This window comes from Mytilus californianus, unplaced genomic scaffold (assembly GCF_021869535.1).
Source record: "Mytilus californianus isolate M0D057914Y unplaced genomic scaffold, xbMytCali1.0.p SCAF_3, whole genome shotgun sequence".
In the NCBI taxonomy this organism is placed as follows: domain Eukaryota; kingdom Metazoa; phylum Mollusca; class Bivalvia; order Mytilida; family Mytilidae; genus Mytilus; species Mytilus californianus.
In genome coordinates, this window is record NW_026262679.1 from 81,108,831 (window position 1) to 81,129,065 (window position 20,235).

General features: G+C 30.7%; 1 protein-coding gene across 1 annotated transcript; it reads right to left on the minus strand.

The window, feature by feature from the left end:
• Nucleotides 1-564: 564 nt before the first annotated feature.
• On the minus strand, nucleotides 565-19,346 carry LOC127733657 (uncharacterized). Its single transcript, XM_052242973.1, is given in 17 exon segments — nucleotides 565-687; nucleotides 1,156-1,279; nucleotides 2,909-2,997; nucleotides 3,535-3,603; nucleotides 4,124-4,255; nucleotides 4,702-4,832; nucleotides 5,871-5,915; nucleotides 6,140-6,810; nucleotides 7,388-7,467; nucleotides 8,012-8,147; nucleotides 9,091-9,196; nucleotides 10,852-11,183; nucleotides 12,987-13,082; nucleotides 15,017-15,234; nucleotides 15,668-15,793; nucleotides 18,423-18,548; nucleotides 19,140-19,346. Coding segments are annotated over 17 exon segments (2,811 nt in total).
• Between the last annotated feature and the right edge of the window lie 889 nt (nucleotides 19,347-20,235).

Here is a 20,235-nt window from a genome sequence, read left to right on the forward strand (position 1 = left end):
TATTTGAATACACATCATTGTTTTATCATGGATGTAGCATATTGCTGTCTGGTATTTCATTATTAAGCACAGATTTACTATTTCAACATACACCTCACATTCATTTGGGTTTGTATTAAGAGTCTCTTGTTTACTTTCATTGATATCAACATTTTAATCTTTATAAAATTCTTATACACCAAATGCTTTATACACATTTCCTTACTTTGTAGACACCTTTTAAAACTGTAGTCCAACAATTTAGTCCACATCAGTAGTGATCAGATAATTAGTGTCCTCCTCAAATGTTGACAAAACTCTTCATGTATAACATTAGGTATTATGAATATAGTCAGGTGTTTTGATAATAGTTATTTTTTTTGTAAGTCAATTTTGTACCCATTTTGCAAATGTAATGCAAAAATGTGATTGAAAATTCATGTAAATATTTATTGAAATTATAATTGAACACAATCTTATTAAAACTTTCAAGATAGGTTGATCTCAACTTCTGAAATTTACCAAGAAAAATATTTTTTTTAATTGTTGGTAATAAGAAAGTATATTATACAGAATTCATTAAGGTTAGATGTAAATAGTGATACTTTCAAACCATAAAAGTTTATTGGCTATTCTTTTCCTACCCAACTTGATTTCATATGGACCAATATCAGTTAGTTGTTCATTTCTTAAATGGCGTTCTGCAAACTAGATAAAAAAAGCAGTTGTGTAATGTAAACTTAGCAACTAATGTGTGTATTTATTAATTCGAATCCTTTTAATCAATTAACAGATATGGCTCATGCATGTTTTTAATCCCATATATTATATTTATAAACAGTGTTTGTTTTTATCAATTAAATAGACATGTTTACTCTAATAAATGAGGTACATCTGATAGAAATTAACCTAAGTGCATGTATACATGTACCAGATTTTATTTTGAAACATTCAAATACAAAATAAAAGTCTGTTTTGTTGGGTTCTTTTGACAACTCAATTTTCAAACAATTAGACTTTCCTGAGAGATTTTCAACCCAAAATAGGTTAACAGATGTATTGATTTCATTTGCACAAGGTTGATTTCTATCCAACCCAGCTCAAACCATTCAGATTCAATTTGTTTTTAATATGATTAAAAATGAGATACTTATTCAAAGATATACAGCTATATACCATTAAGACATAAACACCACAACTACTTCCATCATGTTGTTTAGAATGTTGTTTGGGAATCATATTCCAAGTCATGTTTTTATCCATCTCTAATCCAATCATGATTCTTCTCTCTATAAACATTCTGTAAAACAGGTAAAATTGTACATGTTTATAAATGGATACAATAGTAGAATTTTTTTCTGAACACAATGAGTCAATATTTCATGTACATTTATGTAAATTTACAAAACCCATTCATCTCAAAACTACAATATATATTTTCCAAACATTTCTGATTTGCAATAAAAATTATACCAGATAAAGAATTGTATAGTTTGTGGTTTTATTCTCCAAAATTGAAACTGCCAGACAGGGGTGCGGACCAGGGCTTCCAAAATTATTTTTAGCCAGCCGGACATTTTATATATTATCCCGATTTTAATCCCTTAAGACTAAATAAACAAAAGGCAATTATGGTATTCAGTTGCTGAGTTGGCCATCCCAATGGCAATGATTGACATTAAAAAAAAACAATATTAAACTTTCTTTGATTCAAATTCAAAGTTCTGACGTAAACTGTTAAATTGGCAGTGCATCATTCAGAGTGTGCAACATCAGCGTACTTATATCTGCCTTAGACTTTTTATTTGTGCAAAATAACGTTGTCAAAAACTTTGAATTCGTTAAAATCTTATACCGGATGTTATCTTGACAATGGTAAAGCATGGACCAGAGACGGATACGTAAATTCTGTGTACGTTTGCAAAGCATGAATGAGTGTACGTAGCTCTTTCTACGTTATTTCTTCAAGAAAATATTCGAAATAAGCGTGAGATAAAGGTATCAATGACAATTTAAGCATTTTTTGAAGAAATTAGGATGCATAATTAAATTTCACACCTGCGCACATGCACACACGTGTACTAGTTCAAACAGAGACATGTCTCTGGTTCAAACAACGTGGTTATGACGATTTTTCATTTTCACCTTTTTAATTTTTTCATCAAATCATATTTGTAAACGTATTTCTGATAATTTAAATCTTTTTGACTAAATTAATTAGATGCAAACCGCTGAAATGTAAGAAAATAACTTTGAATAGACCGATCAATGTCCAGTTCATAATAGTTTACCTGTCACCTGAACAGGTAAATTTTAGCTGTTCGACAACTAATTAGCCTTGATTAAAATGAGAAGGTATTAAAGTAGGGGTTGTTTTGATAGTACTTAATGATCATGTCACTTTTATGACCGGAAATGTGTGGCTGTTAAAGGCAAAAGGTTGGGTCAAAAAGATCGTGAATTATGTTAAAATGACCGTCTCTTAAGAAAGCCTTGTAAAACTAAAAAGTAGATGACCGTTTCATGCTTTGCCCAGCCGGACTTTTACCGGACAGTATACAAATGTCCGGAATGTATGACCGTTTTGGAAGCCTTGGTGCGGACTATAGAGTACGATAAGCAAGAAATTTTGTGTGAATTTGACTTATTTTAACAATTGTGAAGTGTTCTAGAATCATTTACAAGCAGTTTCAACTTCTGTTTGATGATTGAAAACAGGTTTCCATGAAAATACTGCAAACAACCACACACATTGTGAAATTCCCGGTTTCATTAGACATTTTCTAACAGTTACATTTTTTTTACCTGAAATTTTGTGGCGAGAAGGGGATGTGGTGTGGACTATGTACCAGTGCAAACTATACATGCCAGATTAAAGTTAATTAAAAGTCATCAGACATTAACAGATATTAAACTTTCAAACCTTTACCTCCAGTTCAGCAGAATATTATTCTTTTGACCTTCGATTTCCCCCAAGGGATTATAAAAGTATAGGCTCCCAGTCATAGGTTCAATTATCTAAAATAAATTGTTTAAGAAGAAATTATAAATTCAATTAACATATCTGAAGGACAGGAATGCACCATGATAATAGTTTTATATGACATTGCCCTCATTTTCACTGCTCATTGCTCAGCTCAGTGTTTTGGTTTGTTTTTTCTTAAACTATAAGCAATAGGTCAACTATATTTGGTGTTTGGAATGATTGTAAGGTGCATATGTCTATCTAGGAGGTGTTATCTGACCTTGACCTCATTTTCATGGTTTATTAGTCAATGCTAAATTTTTCTGGTTAAATTTGTTTCTTAGAAACTATTACCAATAGGTCAACTATGTGCATGGATGATTGTAAGGTGTTTTGTTTGGTTTATCAGACCTTGGCCTAATTTACTTAGATCATGATAAGTTTAAGTGACACTTGTAGTAAAGCCTTATATTTAGGACTATCAACATAAAATCAATGATCAGTTAATCAGGCTAGACATTTCAGCGAGTGGGACTCTATTTTAAAAATTGTACAAAATATTTAAAATTAAACATAAAATTCTGGAATACCATAAGATCCCAGTGAGCTCCATCTTGATAGTAAGCACCAAGAAGAATGTCATAATCCATCAGATGTACCTTAAAAAAACCAAATATTGCCATGTATTGTTATATCATTCACCAGGTACAAAATTACCAAATAAAATAAATACAAAGATTGAATAGGAACAATTAAAATAAAATCGATTCCTAAAGAGCTTTAATATAACTGAAATAGATTTTCAACACTGATATTTATCATTGGATGTGGAGAAAAGATATTACTGATTAAGATTTAGATTGAAGACATATCACCATTCTATTGAATTACAAATATCTGAAGTTGGCTTCACACCAAAATTAATTCCTTTTGTTCTTGATTTATAAGTACAGTTCTCAAGTATAATATGTGGTATTTTTCCAGATTTTTCTTGCTACAACTTCTTGGAAAAATAAGATATCAAAGCGGTACTATAAGTTGGGTAAAACATATGTTAAAAATATATCAAACAAGAAGGAAAAAACATAAAGTAAAGTAGGGAAGAACTAACCATCATTATTTACAGGGGTAAAACAGTATGCCCCATCTTATAGATTTTATTTTTAATGAAGTACATACATTTTGTAAAGTTGTGTTAATGGAACACTCTCCATTCAGTATTTTGGTCATTGCAGCTGTTGGAATTCGAAAAACTTTTCTATGCTGGTCATTTTCCCAGTTGGCAAGGCATCCTAGGTAAGCATCCATGACCTTAAAATTGTAGGTTGTAATTCAATTAAAAATAGAAATATTAGACTACTCTTACTGTTATACACATCTAATTATTTCAGTTTGATTTCTTTCACTAAAGCCTGTCATTGGACCTGTAGTTACATTCTCTTATTTTTATTGTTGATGGACAATTGTCTCACTGACATTCATATCACATCACCGTATTATTATATATATAAAGTTTGATCAAATTATCATAAAAATCTTTTTGCAACTATAGGTGTGAAAGTGCATTATAGTTTGAACAGACATACTGATGGATGGAATTCAGCATTCCCAATCCCCTGCAATACATAAAAATTTAATAAGCATGTAACTATTATATTCAATTAATATTTCTCTCCTCACAACTTTTGTACATTATAATAATTGCCAATAAAAAACTTTCTCTTGTGCACTCAAATCTATTTGGAACTATACTTAACCTGATCTGTAGGCCAGTTTTTATCTCTAAGGGATCTAATATCACCATCCGTTATATTGATGTTGAAAACTTTAGCAACTATATAACCAGTTTCTTCCTCCTGATCCCATATCCCCTTAACTCGTTCTAGGACTGAAATTCCAAACCCTACTTTGTACTATAGTTACTACTTATGTGCCTTTTTAGAAAGTATCAGTCCACAGGCAGATATATTACCCTATACTGACACATTATTCTGACTTCAAGCTGACCTGCTGAGTCTATGCTAGTACTCCTTAATAATCATGCATGTTATGATGGTATGATACTAAACCCCCAACTGGAAGGATTGTGCCTGATATTCATATGATGAAGACATAATCTTTCAATCAGTTTAATTGAAGTCTGGAGCTGGCATGTCAGTTAACTGCTAGTAGTCTGTTGTTATTTATGTATTATTGTCATTTTGTTTATTTTCTTTGGTTACATCTTCTGACATCAGACTCGGACTTCTCTTGAACTGAATTTTAATGTGCGTATTGTTATGCGTTTACTTTTCTACATTGGCTAGAGGTATAGGGGGAGGGTTGAGATCTCATAAACATGTTTAACCCCGCCGCATTTTTGCGCCTGTCCCAAGTCAGGAGCCTCTAGCCTTTGTTTGTCTTGTATTATTTTTAATTTTAGTTTCTTGTGTACAATTTGGAGTTTAGTATGGCGTTCATTATCACTGAACTAGTATATATATTTGTTTAGGGGCCAGCTGAAGGACGCCTCCGGGTGCGGGAATTTCTCGCTGCATTGAAGACCTGTTGGTGACCTTCTGCTGTTGTCTCTTTGAAACATTCCCCATTTCCATTCTCAATTTTATTCTTTGTGGAATTTCTAGGTCTTATGTGTAACCTGCCTAGGTTTCAAACTCATGACCTCCAAGATACGAGGCATCGCTTCTTTTTGTATTGAAGGGTTTATAATAGAACCATACCCTCTTTATTACTCATCACTAATCACTCCTAATTAATGCATTCAAACTTTGTGTCCTGATAAAATTTCTAACTGACTCTTATCTCATGAGGATTCAATTTTTGAATTATCAAATGGATAACTGTTGCTTGCTATGACATGTGCAAATAAATTGCTGAATATATATACAACACTTGAGTTATCAACAATGAAAAAAGACAAATTTACCTTGTATTTCATCAATCTCCACACCAGTTAATTCATTTGCATACACTGAAAATGAAAATAAAAATTGTATAGGAATGTATGTACTAGATTTACCTGTTGCAGTAAGAAGTTACACTGCAGATTATACAGAATATAAAACAAATACCAAATAATTAAATATGTTAAAACAGGAGGAAATATACAAACATTTGGCATCAGTGAAAAAACATTATTTGGAATTTTGATTGGACAAGATTTGGTTGAAAATCATACCTGATTTATCTATTATTTTTTTTTCTTTGAATGTCCTTTACTGTTTAACTTATATCTTGACTTTTCTGATCTGACTGGCAATCCATGGTCAGTTGGAATAATCTGGTCAATGTCAAGTGCCAGGCCTTCTAGTTTTGGAATAAGCTTATCTAGAGTTTCATGTGGAATGTTATATAAGGATGTCTCCATTTTTTTCATTAGCTCAAGACATTTCGTGAGACTTGCTTTAGTTTTAACAGTTCTTCTTGTGGTGATTTTTTCCCTTGATGTGTTCTGGTGTGGTTCCTGTATCAGGTTGGTGTTGCAAGCTTCTGCAATATTAGAATCAACGATAAAATTTTGAAAATTTTTAAAGCCAGATGGTAGGCTGTTCCAGTCTCAATTTGGAAAAGTGTGAATCACTGACAGAATGTGCTTGCATGGTAAGTGATTCTTCTGAAAGTCCATACAAGAACATTCTGGTTTTTTCAGATTGATGGTATAAACATTATCGGAATCCACACTCTGAACAATAAATTCCCAATCTCCAACAGCCGAAAAGTTTTCCAATGGAATTTCAGAAATTGATGGTGGCATTCTTGCAAGGCAGTGGCTTACAAATTTAGTAGGACGGTTGTGTAAGAATTTGGGAATGAAATCTGCATATGTCCTGTATCCTTCCAGACTTCTAACATTGTTTTCTGTATACCTAAAGTAAAGCATTAGATTAAATTACAACCTTCAATGTAAACTATTTTTCAAGTATAATTCTATTGCACTATAAAACAAACCTATTAAGCCTTCATATTTCATAAATTTAACATACATCCATGAAGGTGTATCTTATTTACAATAAAGATATTATGGTTAATGAAAATTATAGCCTTCAATAATTTAGGATGGTGTCATTCAGAAATTTAACCTTATTCTGTAGAAAAAGCATGATTTAATATAGTGGTTTAGCAACTGTTGAATGAAAATAATGCTAAAGTTCACCTCACAATGAACATTTGTTCCAAGTTTACAGAAACAAATAAAGAATCTGAAAAATAAATATTGAAAGATTGTTTAAGAAAATCTGCAGAAATGAAAAACATAAAAAGCTTTTTAGATGATAACTGATGTGATCTTAATTATTTCTAATACTAGCTACTCAAATTTAATCCAACAGATAAGCATATAAACACAACCTTTCATAGCTCGCTGGTAAAAATCTGTGAATAATTATGGACAGCAAACTAGACAGAGAAGTATCACTTGTCTCTGCTTAATAGTCTTTTTTCAACCTAAGATGCTGCCTTTCCAGTCCATTCGTAGTGTTGACTCTGATGTTAAACAGATTGTCTCTGAAATGTCTAACCCATCTCTGAAATATGATATCAAATATTGATAAACTAAAATTGTTTCGTTAAATAATAATACTATACCAATTTGGAATGTGCTTATATGTTTTTGGAAACCTCCAAGAAGATTTCAACACCATTTTAATTTTTCCTGCACAATTGCTGAATGTATTTCTTTAACTGTTATAGATTTCTGCTTTGGCGAGTTACACAAACCAATTTATAGAAACAGCAGTATTAACTTATAAAACTTTCGTAATAAGGACAAGAATTGTTGAAAGGTCAATATTAATAAAGAATAGAAATAGTCTCTGTGGTTGTTTAGTTTTTGCATTATAAAATTCAAACATATTTGGATAAAAAATATTATAAAACAGCAGTAATTTCTCACAGCTGATTTCAACTACATTTTGTATGACTTAAGAATCAAAATTGAACCTGACTGAATATTTACTGCTAACTTTTATTTCAAAACAAAAACACTTCCAATATTGTACTAGATATAAGCTAGTGATTAGAATAGTCAGGAACCAAAATTCATGAAGCTTTCACATATTCCTATGTTACCTCTCGATGTCCAAGCCACCATGGTTCGAACCAATTTCTAAGCCTTTGGTTACATTGCCATACACGGTGTGTAGTCAGCTCTAAAACATGTTCGTGGTATTCATCTAATGAAGTTGAACTGCTTAATGCCCTAAATCTGCAACAATTGAAATGAAGTCGAGTAATAATTTATAGTGAAAAGGATGTTCAGGGTATTCTTCTAATAGGTGGTGGGTGGAACAAACCATAAATTGAAAACAAAAATTTCCTCCAATTATATATTTCAAATTTTCTGATTCATGGTAGATTTTGTCCTTGAGGTGACAAACTGACCTTTGAAATCCTCAATAATAAAAACTCAATACCCTAAGACAGGAAAATTGAGGTGACAAACTGACCTTTGAAATCATCAATAATATAAACTCAATACCTTAAGACAGGAAAACAAAGGAGTTAAATTGACAATTTAGCAGTCATATACTGATTTTAATCCAGTATTAAAAAAAAAAAAAAAATAATGACATATACAGGGTATATTACAGTTAAATATAATTGGGGTAGTAGCATGGCAAGTTTTATTTTTTAACATGGGTCATTAGTCATTTATGACTGTAAGTCAATTTACATATATATGTGCAAAATTATTGTAATAATATTGGCTTTTAGTGAATTTGGAAGTTCCTTCCTACCATCCCACATTCATTTTAATGAAGTAATCATAAAAGATGCATTGATTCTTGTACTTAAAATCCTTCATGTAGAATAGTTGGATATTTGAACAGGTTCTCCACAATGTTACAAAAGAAGCATCAAAACATAGTTCAATCTGAAGGTTTGTTGAATATTTTTTGTACTTTTATGTTTATAATTTGTTCCTACCACAGCTCATGTTTTATCTTTCTTAAGGCAATAAGTCAAATAATTTTCATTTCAAGTGCATAAACATTAAGGTTTCCAAACGATGCTCATATAAACTTTTCATATATAATTTTCCCAAAAATTAATGTTCACAATTTCTAAAACTGCTATTTTCCAACTATTCTCAAGATAGGAAAGATTACAAACACTGGTACATATGTAAATAAGATATAATAAATTACAATTTTTTTAATTCTTCTTTTGCTTCAGTGCATCCATTTTTTTGTTTCTTCAACCATCTGTCCCATGCTTGTTCTTTATGGAAGTCACATAAATATACTTGACATCCTAAACAAAATGTTAAACTGAGTTGATTCAGAAAAATATATTTTGATATAATTTAGATAGACAAATCAAAAACAACACCATCTTTTAAAAATAACTTATAAATGGTACCTAAATATTTTGTGATCAAGTTTGTCTTTTTTAATGTATTATTCAAGATGTCATTAAAAAATCTGATAGCATACAACTTAATAAATAACTCTTTTAAAACTCCAATGTTAACTAAAGTATAGTATAATATAATTTCCGTACAAAACTTGAACTTAATAAAAAACAAATTGAATGCTCATATCTAGCACCTGTAAAGAAATTAACACAATGGCATAATATGTGTATTATCATTTTGTGCAAAGGGATGACAAATAAAAAAGGTGGCAAATAGTGATGTATGAAAAAGGTGAAAATGAATTAATTTGTGCTATAAAGAATAAAGTTCAGAATGCTTCAAATGCATTACACCATAATAATAAAATACAACACTGCAAGAAGAAGCATGAAGATAAGCAATATAATATTATAGGTTGTTGCATGAATATTTTCTAGTGAAGTGTATATTTTATGAAGAATAATATTCACCAATATTCATGCAATAAGCCTTTAAACATTTAGCTAAATTGAAAAAAAATGCTTTAGAAATTATTTGTCACTGATGACATGGATAATTAGAAGCTATATTTGCACTGGTGCAATATTATACACCTATTTACTGGCTATGATTACCCAAGACAATAAATATGACAATTGAAAAAAATATATACTGATTGCAGTACAATAGCATAGAATATTGCTCTCTAAATTTTAGTTACATTCTATGGAAATAGTTTATTGCTATGCAAAAAGATATGTATCAAATATAAAAAGGGATATTTCAAACATCTAGTATTTATTTACACTTTTGATTTTTTAATTCTTCAGCTGAAATTTTTGAACACATTCTAGTATCTGACAAAAGACAAATTTATATCCAACAAAAATACACTATATGAAATATAATATGGAATATAATATGGAATAGAAGATATATGTTTAGTGGTTACTCCTGCACTACCACACATTTAATGTGGGCATTTTAATCCAGCACCATAATGAGTATTTAAAGTGTGTAACCAGTACCAAAATAAAGATCTGTCTATACACAGATGTATTGTGTGAAATTCTTACCACTGTAGAATCTGTAAATTAAAATTTTATGTATGTTTATAATACAAATCAACTTCCATTAGTACTTAGTACTGTGATAGTGTTTTTCAATGGAACATTTAATCTAAAGGGCTTTTCATTTTAGTAACTGAATTTATGTTATCAAACAAAGTATTGCATAGTTTAATACAAGAAGTCCATAACATTCAAGTAGTAGAAAAATAAATACTGCATTTAATTTTTATGCAGTTTTTTTCATTAATATTTTACTTTTTTAAATATTTTCAATGCTGATTTTCTTTCTATCTATTTGGTTTGCATGTATCCTTGTGAAACCATTTACATGTACAATGTATGGCTATTGAACTATAAAACTTTCCTTCATATGTGGAAATCTATTAGAAGTTGTATTCAGCTAAATTGTGCAACAAATCTTTAAATTAAACCAATTATATTAATAGACTGTTTTTGACAATACATCGAATGATATCAAATAAATAAGCTTCAGTAAGATTTACCTGGAAATGATTCTTCTATAGCTGATATTTCACAGGGATCATTATCAGTCATAAAGTAAGGGGGGTCCCAATCTTCATTCCACTGCATGATTTTTTGTAGTGCTTCCTTGATAGATTCTGCAAGTTCATCTGCTGTTATGAATGTTGCAACATTTATATACCCTACATTGGTGTTTACACAAATGAAAAACAGTGGCAAATCATACTTTGATGTATTGTATGTTGCATCAAGCAAACAAATTTCTTTGCCATATAAATTCAACAGTCTTTTTTGCCATCTGCTCTGGTGAACAAATACAAACTTTTCATCAGATGTTTTATCCTCTGGTCCACTGTAATAGTAAATAAAAATTACATTAGTCTGTACACAAATACTTAAGTCACACAGTCTGTCCTAGACCATAGTATCAGATGTAATGAGATGTTGGCAGTAAGCCCTCCCCCCAAAAAAAAATAAACAGCTTCTTTAAGTGCTGAAAGAGAAGCAAAGGATAGCAAAGTAACACTCAAACTTATAAGTCAAAAATAAAAGGACAATGCCATAGCTAAATTTAAATATTGAACAATTACTAATTACAGGCAGGGGTAGAAATTAGCACTGGTCCGGTGGTCGAGACCAGTAGATTTTGTCAGCTGCTGGTTCCGGTGGACCAGTAGAAATTTGTCGATAAAAATCAAAGATTGCATTGTAATCTCAGTTTGTTTATAAAAAAATTATCTGCGAAATCAATTACATGGTACTAGTTAGTATTACAATTGATCATGCTAATTAATATTTTGGGTATGGGTCCTTCACAACAACACAAAATGTGGAAATTTTTGGAAGGAGATTAACCGCCGGACAAAAAGAATAATAAAATTAGTGACATTTAAAAGGAAGACCGGAATAAAGTTTATGAAATTGACAAAAGGAAACGTGAATATCAAAAATCCTGGGAAAAAGATCGTGAGTGGATAAATTATATAGTCGATTGCATTGTAATGAATTGTATAACCTGTGAAAACTTTGCAGTGACAGACCTAATATAATTTCAGTCGGTTGATTTTATGAATTAGAATGAAATTATTTTCTTCTGAATTGTCTGCCCATAGATGGCGTTTTAGGTAAAAGTATTTTGTGTGATTTGGCGGTTAAATCATTCGGCACGACATGGTCTACTCAATAGGTCACGTTAATTTTTATATCCATGCTATTTGATATTTTGTATCATGCATTAAGAGATTGATTGATTTACAAACTATTATGTTCATTGAAATATATATATGATGACATTTCGAGCTGATTCATAATTTGTATATGATAACTATTATTAAATGGTTGTTTATTTAACCAGCCCTCGGCTCTGTCGTGTGGTATTGCACTTAACTCTTTTTTGTTATTTATTAGTATGATTATTATTTGTGGTTGTGATATATGGGTGTTAATGGAAGAAGAAGATGAGAAAAGTATTTTTGTAACAGGATCTTCAAATTTTAAGTTCAGATTCTGTACTTGCTCATGAACAACCAGAACAGCCCCAAAATTCTACAGGAATAAAGGAGAGGAAAGCATTTTTTGTCTAACATATGTAAAAGAAAGCATGAAAATAAAAGTAAACATCTATCATTTATATAATTTAATGTTGGTCAAACGAATGTCATTTTTGCAGGACCAGTAGATTTGGAGCCGGACCAGTAGATTTTTCAGTCCACTAGTCCGGTCGGCCGGTTCACAAAAAAGATTAAATTCGACCCCTGATAACAGGCAAACATAGACCAAGTTAAGAAATGGAAATAGAAATAGCTTATAATGAAAAAAGTGAAATAACAAATATACTGAACTCCAAGGAAAATTCAAAACAGAAAGTCCTTTATAAAATGGCAAAATCAAAATCTTAATCACATCAAATGAATGAAAAACAACTGTCATATTCCTGAATTTGTACAGGCATTTCCTCATTTAGAAAAATGGTTGATTAAACCTGGTTTTATAGCTAGCTAAACCAATCACTTGCTTGACAGTCGCATTGAATTCCATTATGTTGACAACAATGTGTGAGCAAAAAAAACAAACATAAAGGACTTATTGCTCAGACATCATAAAATTTATCTAAAATCAAATCTATTCTTTTATGTTGTATTTCCAAAGTACTCACTGTAAGCATGTTCTTAAATAAAAATTATCATCTGGAAATGTCTTCGTCCATCCTTTAACTAAATGTTCAAGATTAGTCTGATCGTCTTTGGAAAATCTGCAGGTAAAGAAAACATATACAAAAATATATGTATCATTCAGGGCACACACTACTTCAGAATCATAGGTAGAGGTGACTTCTCTATTTCAAACTGATAGGGAGAAGTGGTGAGATTTGAAAGAGAAGTGCTCTTTCGCTTGGGATGCTACAATGTTTGGTTTTACTACATTGTATAATATAAGGACCATATGTATGAATCTATCTTATTTTCTTTTTATATTGTTCAATTCATATCTGAGTATACAATTAAAGTAACATTTCAAATTCAAAGTTGTTTTAAGTTTATCGTTTCTGGGAGCACAATTATATAAGTCCTCTTATGAGAAATTACCAACTAAATATCTAGCACTAAAAGATTTTTTTTTAATATCAAAAAGGAAAAGAAAGTATAATATATCAATAAAAATTCAATTAAAAAACTATTCTGTTAATCATGTTAATGAAATGGAGTGTTTCTGACTAAAAGATTTATAAATTTAACAAAAGTTAAACTGGGCCATAATATATTGATATTGGTATAATAGTCCCTATAAATTAAGCAACTTTAATCAATAAATTTAAACAATGCATATACATGGATATATATACATTAATCAAGTAGATCTAATCAAAACTCTGTTAATGTGTAGGGAATGCGTAATTTTTCCTTTTTGGATAAATATTCTTCTGTCAGCTGTGCCATTCTTTTGTCCGTAGTCATTATCATAAAAATACAGATTACCGTAGTAGCTGGCGGACAGAGAAAATTTACATAAATAAACAATGCTCGACAGGCATCAGAAAGGAATATGACGTTTTTAATGCAATAAATGGATTAAAAATTTACTGAAGGCAACTTTCATCACCTTCTTTTGAAGTAACAAACTTATTTTAAACAGAAAAACTTTAGAACACTTTTTTCTTTATATAAGGCCAGTTCTTGAATATGCTGATGTGGTTTGGGATACATCTACATTGTTTTTTGTTCACAAAATAGAAAGTGTCCAAATAGAGGCTGCAAGGATTGTGACTGGAGGAACACTGTTAACATCTATTTATTTACTTTATAAGGAAACGGGATGGGAAAAATTAAAGGATAGACAAGAGGCCCACAGACTTACATATTTGTACAACATGTCTAACAATATTACTCCATCTTATCTTAATAATATTTTACCTGAACGATTCCGTAATATACATGAATATAATACGCGTAATGGGAATGATTTTCAACCTATTGCAGCTAGAACAACATTATACTCGAACTATTTTCTCTCATCAACAGTAAAATCCTGGAATTCGCAGACTATTGAACTACAAAATAGTCCGTCCCTTCTCGCCTCCAAAAATAATTTTAAAAGTAACTGTGAAATTAAGCCTGTATTTTATTACTGTGGTTCCAGGTCTGGTCAAATATATCATGCGAGAATAAGAATGAACTGTAGTGGACTCAACAAACACCTCTATGACAGAAACTTGTTAAAATCCCCGAAGTGTGTTTGTGGAGACCCTGAAACAACAGAACACTGTTATTAAAATGCAAAATATTCAATGTACCTCGCCAAAGACACATTCACAGATTCCAATCAGAATGTCCACTAATGTCTTACTTTTTTGCTCCGATACACTCACAGTAGAACAAAATATACTGATATTCAAAGCTGTGCAAAATTTTATTATAAGTAGCAATTGATTCACATCCACAATCAAATAATTATAATTATTCACTCCTCCCCTATATAAAGAAATATTATTTCATTCTTTAATAACATTCTCATTTTCTCTAAAAACACCTTTCACCCCCTTCCTTTGCTATATATATTTTAACGATTTCTTTAATTAAATATGTTTACAACATTTTGCCGAAATTTAGAATGATTTGCTAAGTTCATACATTTAAAATTAATTTTAAGCTCGATTCAAAACATTGATAAACCTAAAGAAATCTATACCTGAATTTGTTTTTGGTTGTATCCATATGGTTCCTGATGTCTTTGTCCGTTGGATGAAACCGACGGCTGGGTATGGTCTGGTCCTCAATTTGTAGTTCTTATTTAACAAAGACTTTTAAATGTCTCTTCATCTCTGAGACTTTTGTCACTCCATCTCCAACCAGTTGTCTAATTTTTGCCTTAACTTCTGGTCCAACTGGTTGACACAGTCCAGCAAACTGTAAAAAGTATAAATGTATTTGAATTCAAAATAATAACCACTAAATATTACAAAAAGAATTATGATAAAAAAAACATGCTTGCACCATCCTTTTTCTATTTTCACTGAACCATGAAATTTATTGAAAGGTTCACTTAATAAAGTAAATATGTACTAAGTTGCATGTTGACAGACTGATGGACCCATAGACATAAAAACTTAATGCTCCTCTAATACCATAAATGGAGCAAAGAATACAAGTAGGAATGAATTGATATGTTTGGCATATATATATATAGGTCTGTCTACTGGGATATAGTGTAAACTTAACAGTTTCAATATATATACAAGTTTAACCAAGGAATAAAACTAGAAAATAAGTAGCTAGAGGCATTAAAATGTCTAGTTGAGCTAACAAAATATCAAACTATTAAACTGTTCAACTTTGATACCTCTCCTATTATATGGTTTTTATGGTCATCTACAGTTGGATAATACATGTGGATTTCTTCTTCCAAAGCTTTGCGAAGAGTCTTTGCAGTCTGCTTCCTTCTCCACTTACTTGCACTATTTTCTAACTGATAAATAAAGAAAGCAATTGAGCATTTCTCCTTTGATTGATAAAATAGAATAAAACCTTTTACTTACCAATTTCTAAATTAACTTTAAAAACCATTCAGTTTTCTATAAATAATTAAGGATGGTCGCTGCTCTTATTCCTTTATTTATCTACTATCAATTTATAACAGTCTTTTAGAAAACCTTGTTATTTTGAAACAGAGTAGCAAACATCTTTAAATAGCAGTATCCTACAAACGATTACAATTGATGAATCAAAGGGTAATTGTGTACATGTTCTGTACGTTAATAAAAATAGTAAAAACAAGTTAATGTGTAATTGATTACCGAAAATACCTCCCTGTTATTATTGTTAAACAGGAAGTTGATGAAACTTATCACATGGTATAGCATGCTCACATTGGGTTGATTCCAAATTTTAGAAAGCCTTGATTTTTTGTTCCATTACACTATAAGGTATGGAATACTATGCCTGTCACTTTTTCAAAGAATAAAGGTCTATAATTACTCAATGTCATATCAAAAATTTATCAAAGCCTTAAAGGCTGTAAAAGCAATTGCTCCCAAGTTAATGTTTTTGTGACTTTTATTTTTCATCCACATGTATAAGAATGAGAATAAACCTGACAGGAGTCTTGTGAGAAGTAAGAATGTTTTAACTTTATATCAATAAAAAACTTTAGCAGAAAGTCATTTTTAATATGTTTTACATTTCACAAGGAGATGATACGTTTACCAGGCTAAAGTTGGAGGCAAATACATGTGCTGAAACATATAACCCAACGAAGAAATCATTATGGATTATCCCCTGGTAGTGTTTGTAACTGAGCAATAATTTCCTTTATTGATTTAATTTTAAGAATTTTCATAATTGATTTAAATTTAACCATTCAGTTAAACATTTCAACTTTCCAGACGCAAATGTTAAAAAAGGGGAAAGAAAAATAATATCTTACAAGACATTAAACATGTAAAAAAGAAATATATATTTCAGCATACTAAAAATATTTTCCTAATGTTACTTTGTCATCATTTCTTAAATCTAAGTCCCAAACATTATTGCTCAGTTGATATGTGCCATCCTCGTGCAATTCCGAAAAGAGGGTATCACAGACAAACATGACATTAAATCGTCAATTTACGAACCAGAAAAAAACAGCTCCACGTTGCATTGATATTTATAAATTTTCAGGAAAAATTGCGAAAAATGATCTTCAATATTTCGAAAACATGTGAAATAAAATTGCCAACACGGTGGACCATGTGGACCGTCGAGTGTCAACAAACGTAGTAGACTTGTCCACTGGAAAGACGAGGATAATTATTTCAACATTTGTCATGCATTCCCCGTTTTGATATCCAAAAGGACGTACTTTTTTTCAATCTATGAAACAAGAAAATACCAAATTGTGAATATCTCTTCATCTTGACTTGGCGTCTATCATGTTTAGATGGGTCCATTTCATTAATAAGGTGATGGATAAATCTTACAGAGTTATGACAAAAAAGGAAAACTAACTTATTGTTATGTGTTTTTAACAAAGGTTTCGTTCCACTAAATTATTTGCGCAAACAAATTAACAAAATAGGTCAGTTTATTTTTTTCTATTTTTAGATTACAGGTAATCATTTTACACTGTCGATAAAATGGATTTATTACAGCACGGAGTCTATCAGTATCAACACCAATTAGAATAGAAGGGCCCGATACATCATGGAAGTATTAAAATATGTCAAGAGTTATTAGAACGTGTAAACTCTGCTACTTTTAATTAAATCAGAAATGTGAGATAAGATTACATTACTATAACCTGTGTAGTGATTTTGATTTTACGATAAATTTATGAATGAACGATAATTTTATGAATGAACAAGAGCACCTGACCTCTTTCTAAAAGAAACACGAACTACACACACAAAACCATATTTAATAAGAGATAATTCAGTAAAATTTTCAATACTAAATCAACAACTGAAATGATTCCATATTTTGTTGAAACATCACACGAACGGAGAATGGAATCGCAGGTATAAAAATGCACTTTTTTTCACTCTGACTTCTATGTTATTTGATAGTCAAACAGTTGTCCCCTTAAATACAAAAATACATCTACAAAAACATATGTTGAAACTTCTTCAATTCACTAATGTTTTTCAACAGTTTCAACCAATGTATTGCATTAGAAAACATACATAGGTGTTTAAGAATGACAGACCAGGAGCCTGTTAAACAAAAAAAATTTGCTTGATCTGGGCGGAGTCTCTGATCTACGTCACAAAGATGGCCATACGCGATGGCATAAAAAAACTAAAGTGAGATTATTTTAAAAGTTTAAACCAGTCACCAAAGTTTCATGAAAACTACTTAAAGCATTTATGAGTTATTGTAAGAAAAATGGAAAATCACCTTCTTTTAATGAATAACACCCAATAACTCTGACACATATAATCTAAAATTTATAAAAATCAACATATAAAATCTAAAATTTATAAAAATCAAATGATATAAACAATTCAGCAAAGTTTCATACAAATTGGTTAAAGCGTTTTTGAGTTATTGTTGAACAGACAGACAATAGTATACCATAATATGTCCCAGTATAAAATTGTAAATAAAAAAAACCAAACCCTGTATCCTGGAAATTTAATAATGCGTCTCTGGGTTATCCTGGCAGGACATATCATCTTTTTAGTGTTTTGAATCAGAGTCCTGCCTTTCATAACATAGCTATGGTCAGTTTTCGACTTTTCTTCCTGCAAAACAAAATGACATTAACATACCACTATTGATGTTCCCATAAAATACAATATAATTATTTTAGCAAATACTATTGGTTTAATAAAGGGAATTTTGAAAAACTATATGAACTGTGATATTTCACTTTTGGTTGATACACAATACATACTGTAATATGCATATTAAAGGTGAATACATGAGAACTTAGACCAAAGACAAGTCTGGCCAAGACAACTTGGACCAATTGTAAGACAACCACAACCATTTCATGCAATCTTCACCCAAAAACCTATTAACACTTTCGGAAGTAGCTGGTGCAATAGCGATTTATCAAACAAGTTTATAAAGAATGGTTTAAGAAGATCATGCTTGTTGTTTCTTTATTTAAAATGACTTTTACTGGTTTCGGGTACCAGATAGGAATTGTCAGTAATGGCAAAAAACTCTCTAATAATTTTGAAATTGCTACCTTATCATGCTTATCATTTGAAATATAGTTAATGGTACAATGTAATATATGTGTAAATCGCAAATACACATGTAATATTGTTTAAGTCAAGAATTTGTACAGTAAGATTACTATACAAATCCTTGTTTAGGTTAAATACTTTTTCCGCCTTATATTGGATCTTCTTTTTGATGTTTCGGTCAGGACCATGCTGACATTCTCTAACATCATATCCCAGAATAATGTAAGGACAGCCATTGGTATCTATTTTACATCTGTCATCAGCTTTTCCATCTTCCCACCAAATTTTATGTGCTTTGTAATCTGTTAAAACAAGATCAATGGTTTCAGTATTGAAATAATACATTCTCATTTTTAATTATTCTCTTAATGTAAAACTCTTTTGTCTTGTTGGTCATAGGATTTTCATACTGAGTTATCACATAAAAAAGACAGTAAAAAAGTAACAGTAGAGAAAATGATAAAATATTAAATGCAAATAAACTAATAAATAACGCAAGTTAATAAACTGCAATTAGAAATTTCACCATTTGGTATCACATAGTAAACAATTGGTTAATACATGTATTAGATATAAAGTATTCTCATAAAGGAGTGGTGTTTCATTGCCGAAACCTGGTTGTTTGCTTATAAGTTTCATTGTTGTGAGTTTAAATATTTGTTTTTTTCAACAGATACATCCAAATGTTCATAGTGAATATGACAGCTGTTTTAAGGAAACATGTGACTTATGCGGTGAAATAATCACTTTGCTATCTTTTTTCCCAAAACCAATAACCAAGGGAAATAAACCAATTATTAATAAAAGAACAGTTCCATTGTTGCACATATTTTATCTATCCAAGGCCAATAACTAAAACAAAACCCTTTTTTTTAATCTTTAAAACAATTTATGAATGAAAAGAGTGCAGGGGAACAAACAATTTTTTTTTATGATGTAACCTATAACAGACGTATATTTTTTGGGGGCCTTAAATGTTAAAATCCCTTATTCTATCATTAGTTCTATCTAGATTCCATGTATGGGGCAAACCTGAAAATATCTGAAAGATAAACATATTAAGCAATCTGCATTTTTTCAACAGTTTTGGAGAAGTCATGGCAATTTGGCCACTGCCATAAAAAAAATCCTGCACATGAATTGTCCTTATCAATTTTCCAATGTTAAATGATCTGGTTTTAGTCCTGGAATGTAATCTTGTTTTCAGACCTCCCCGTCTCCACTGGTGATGACT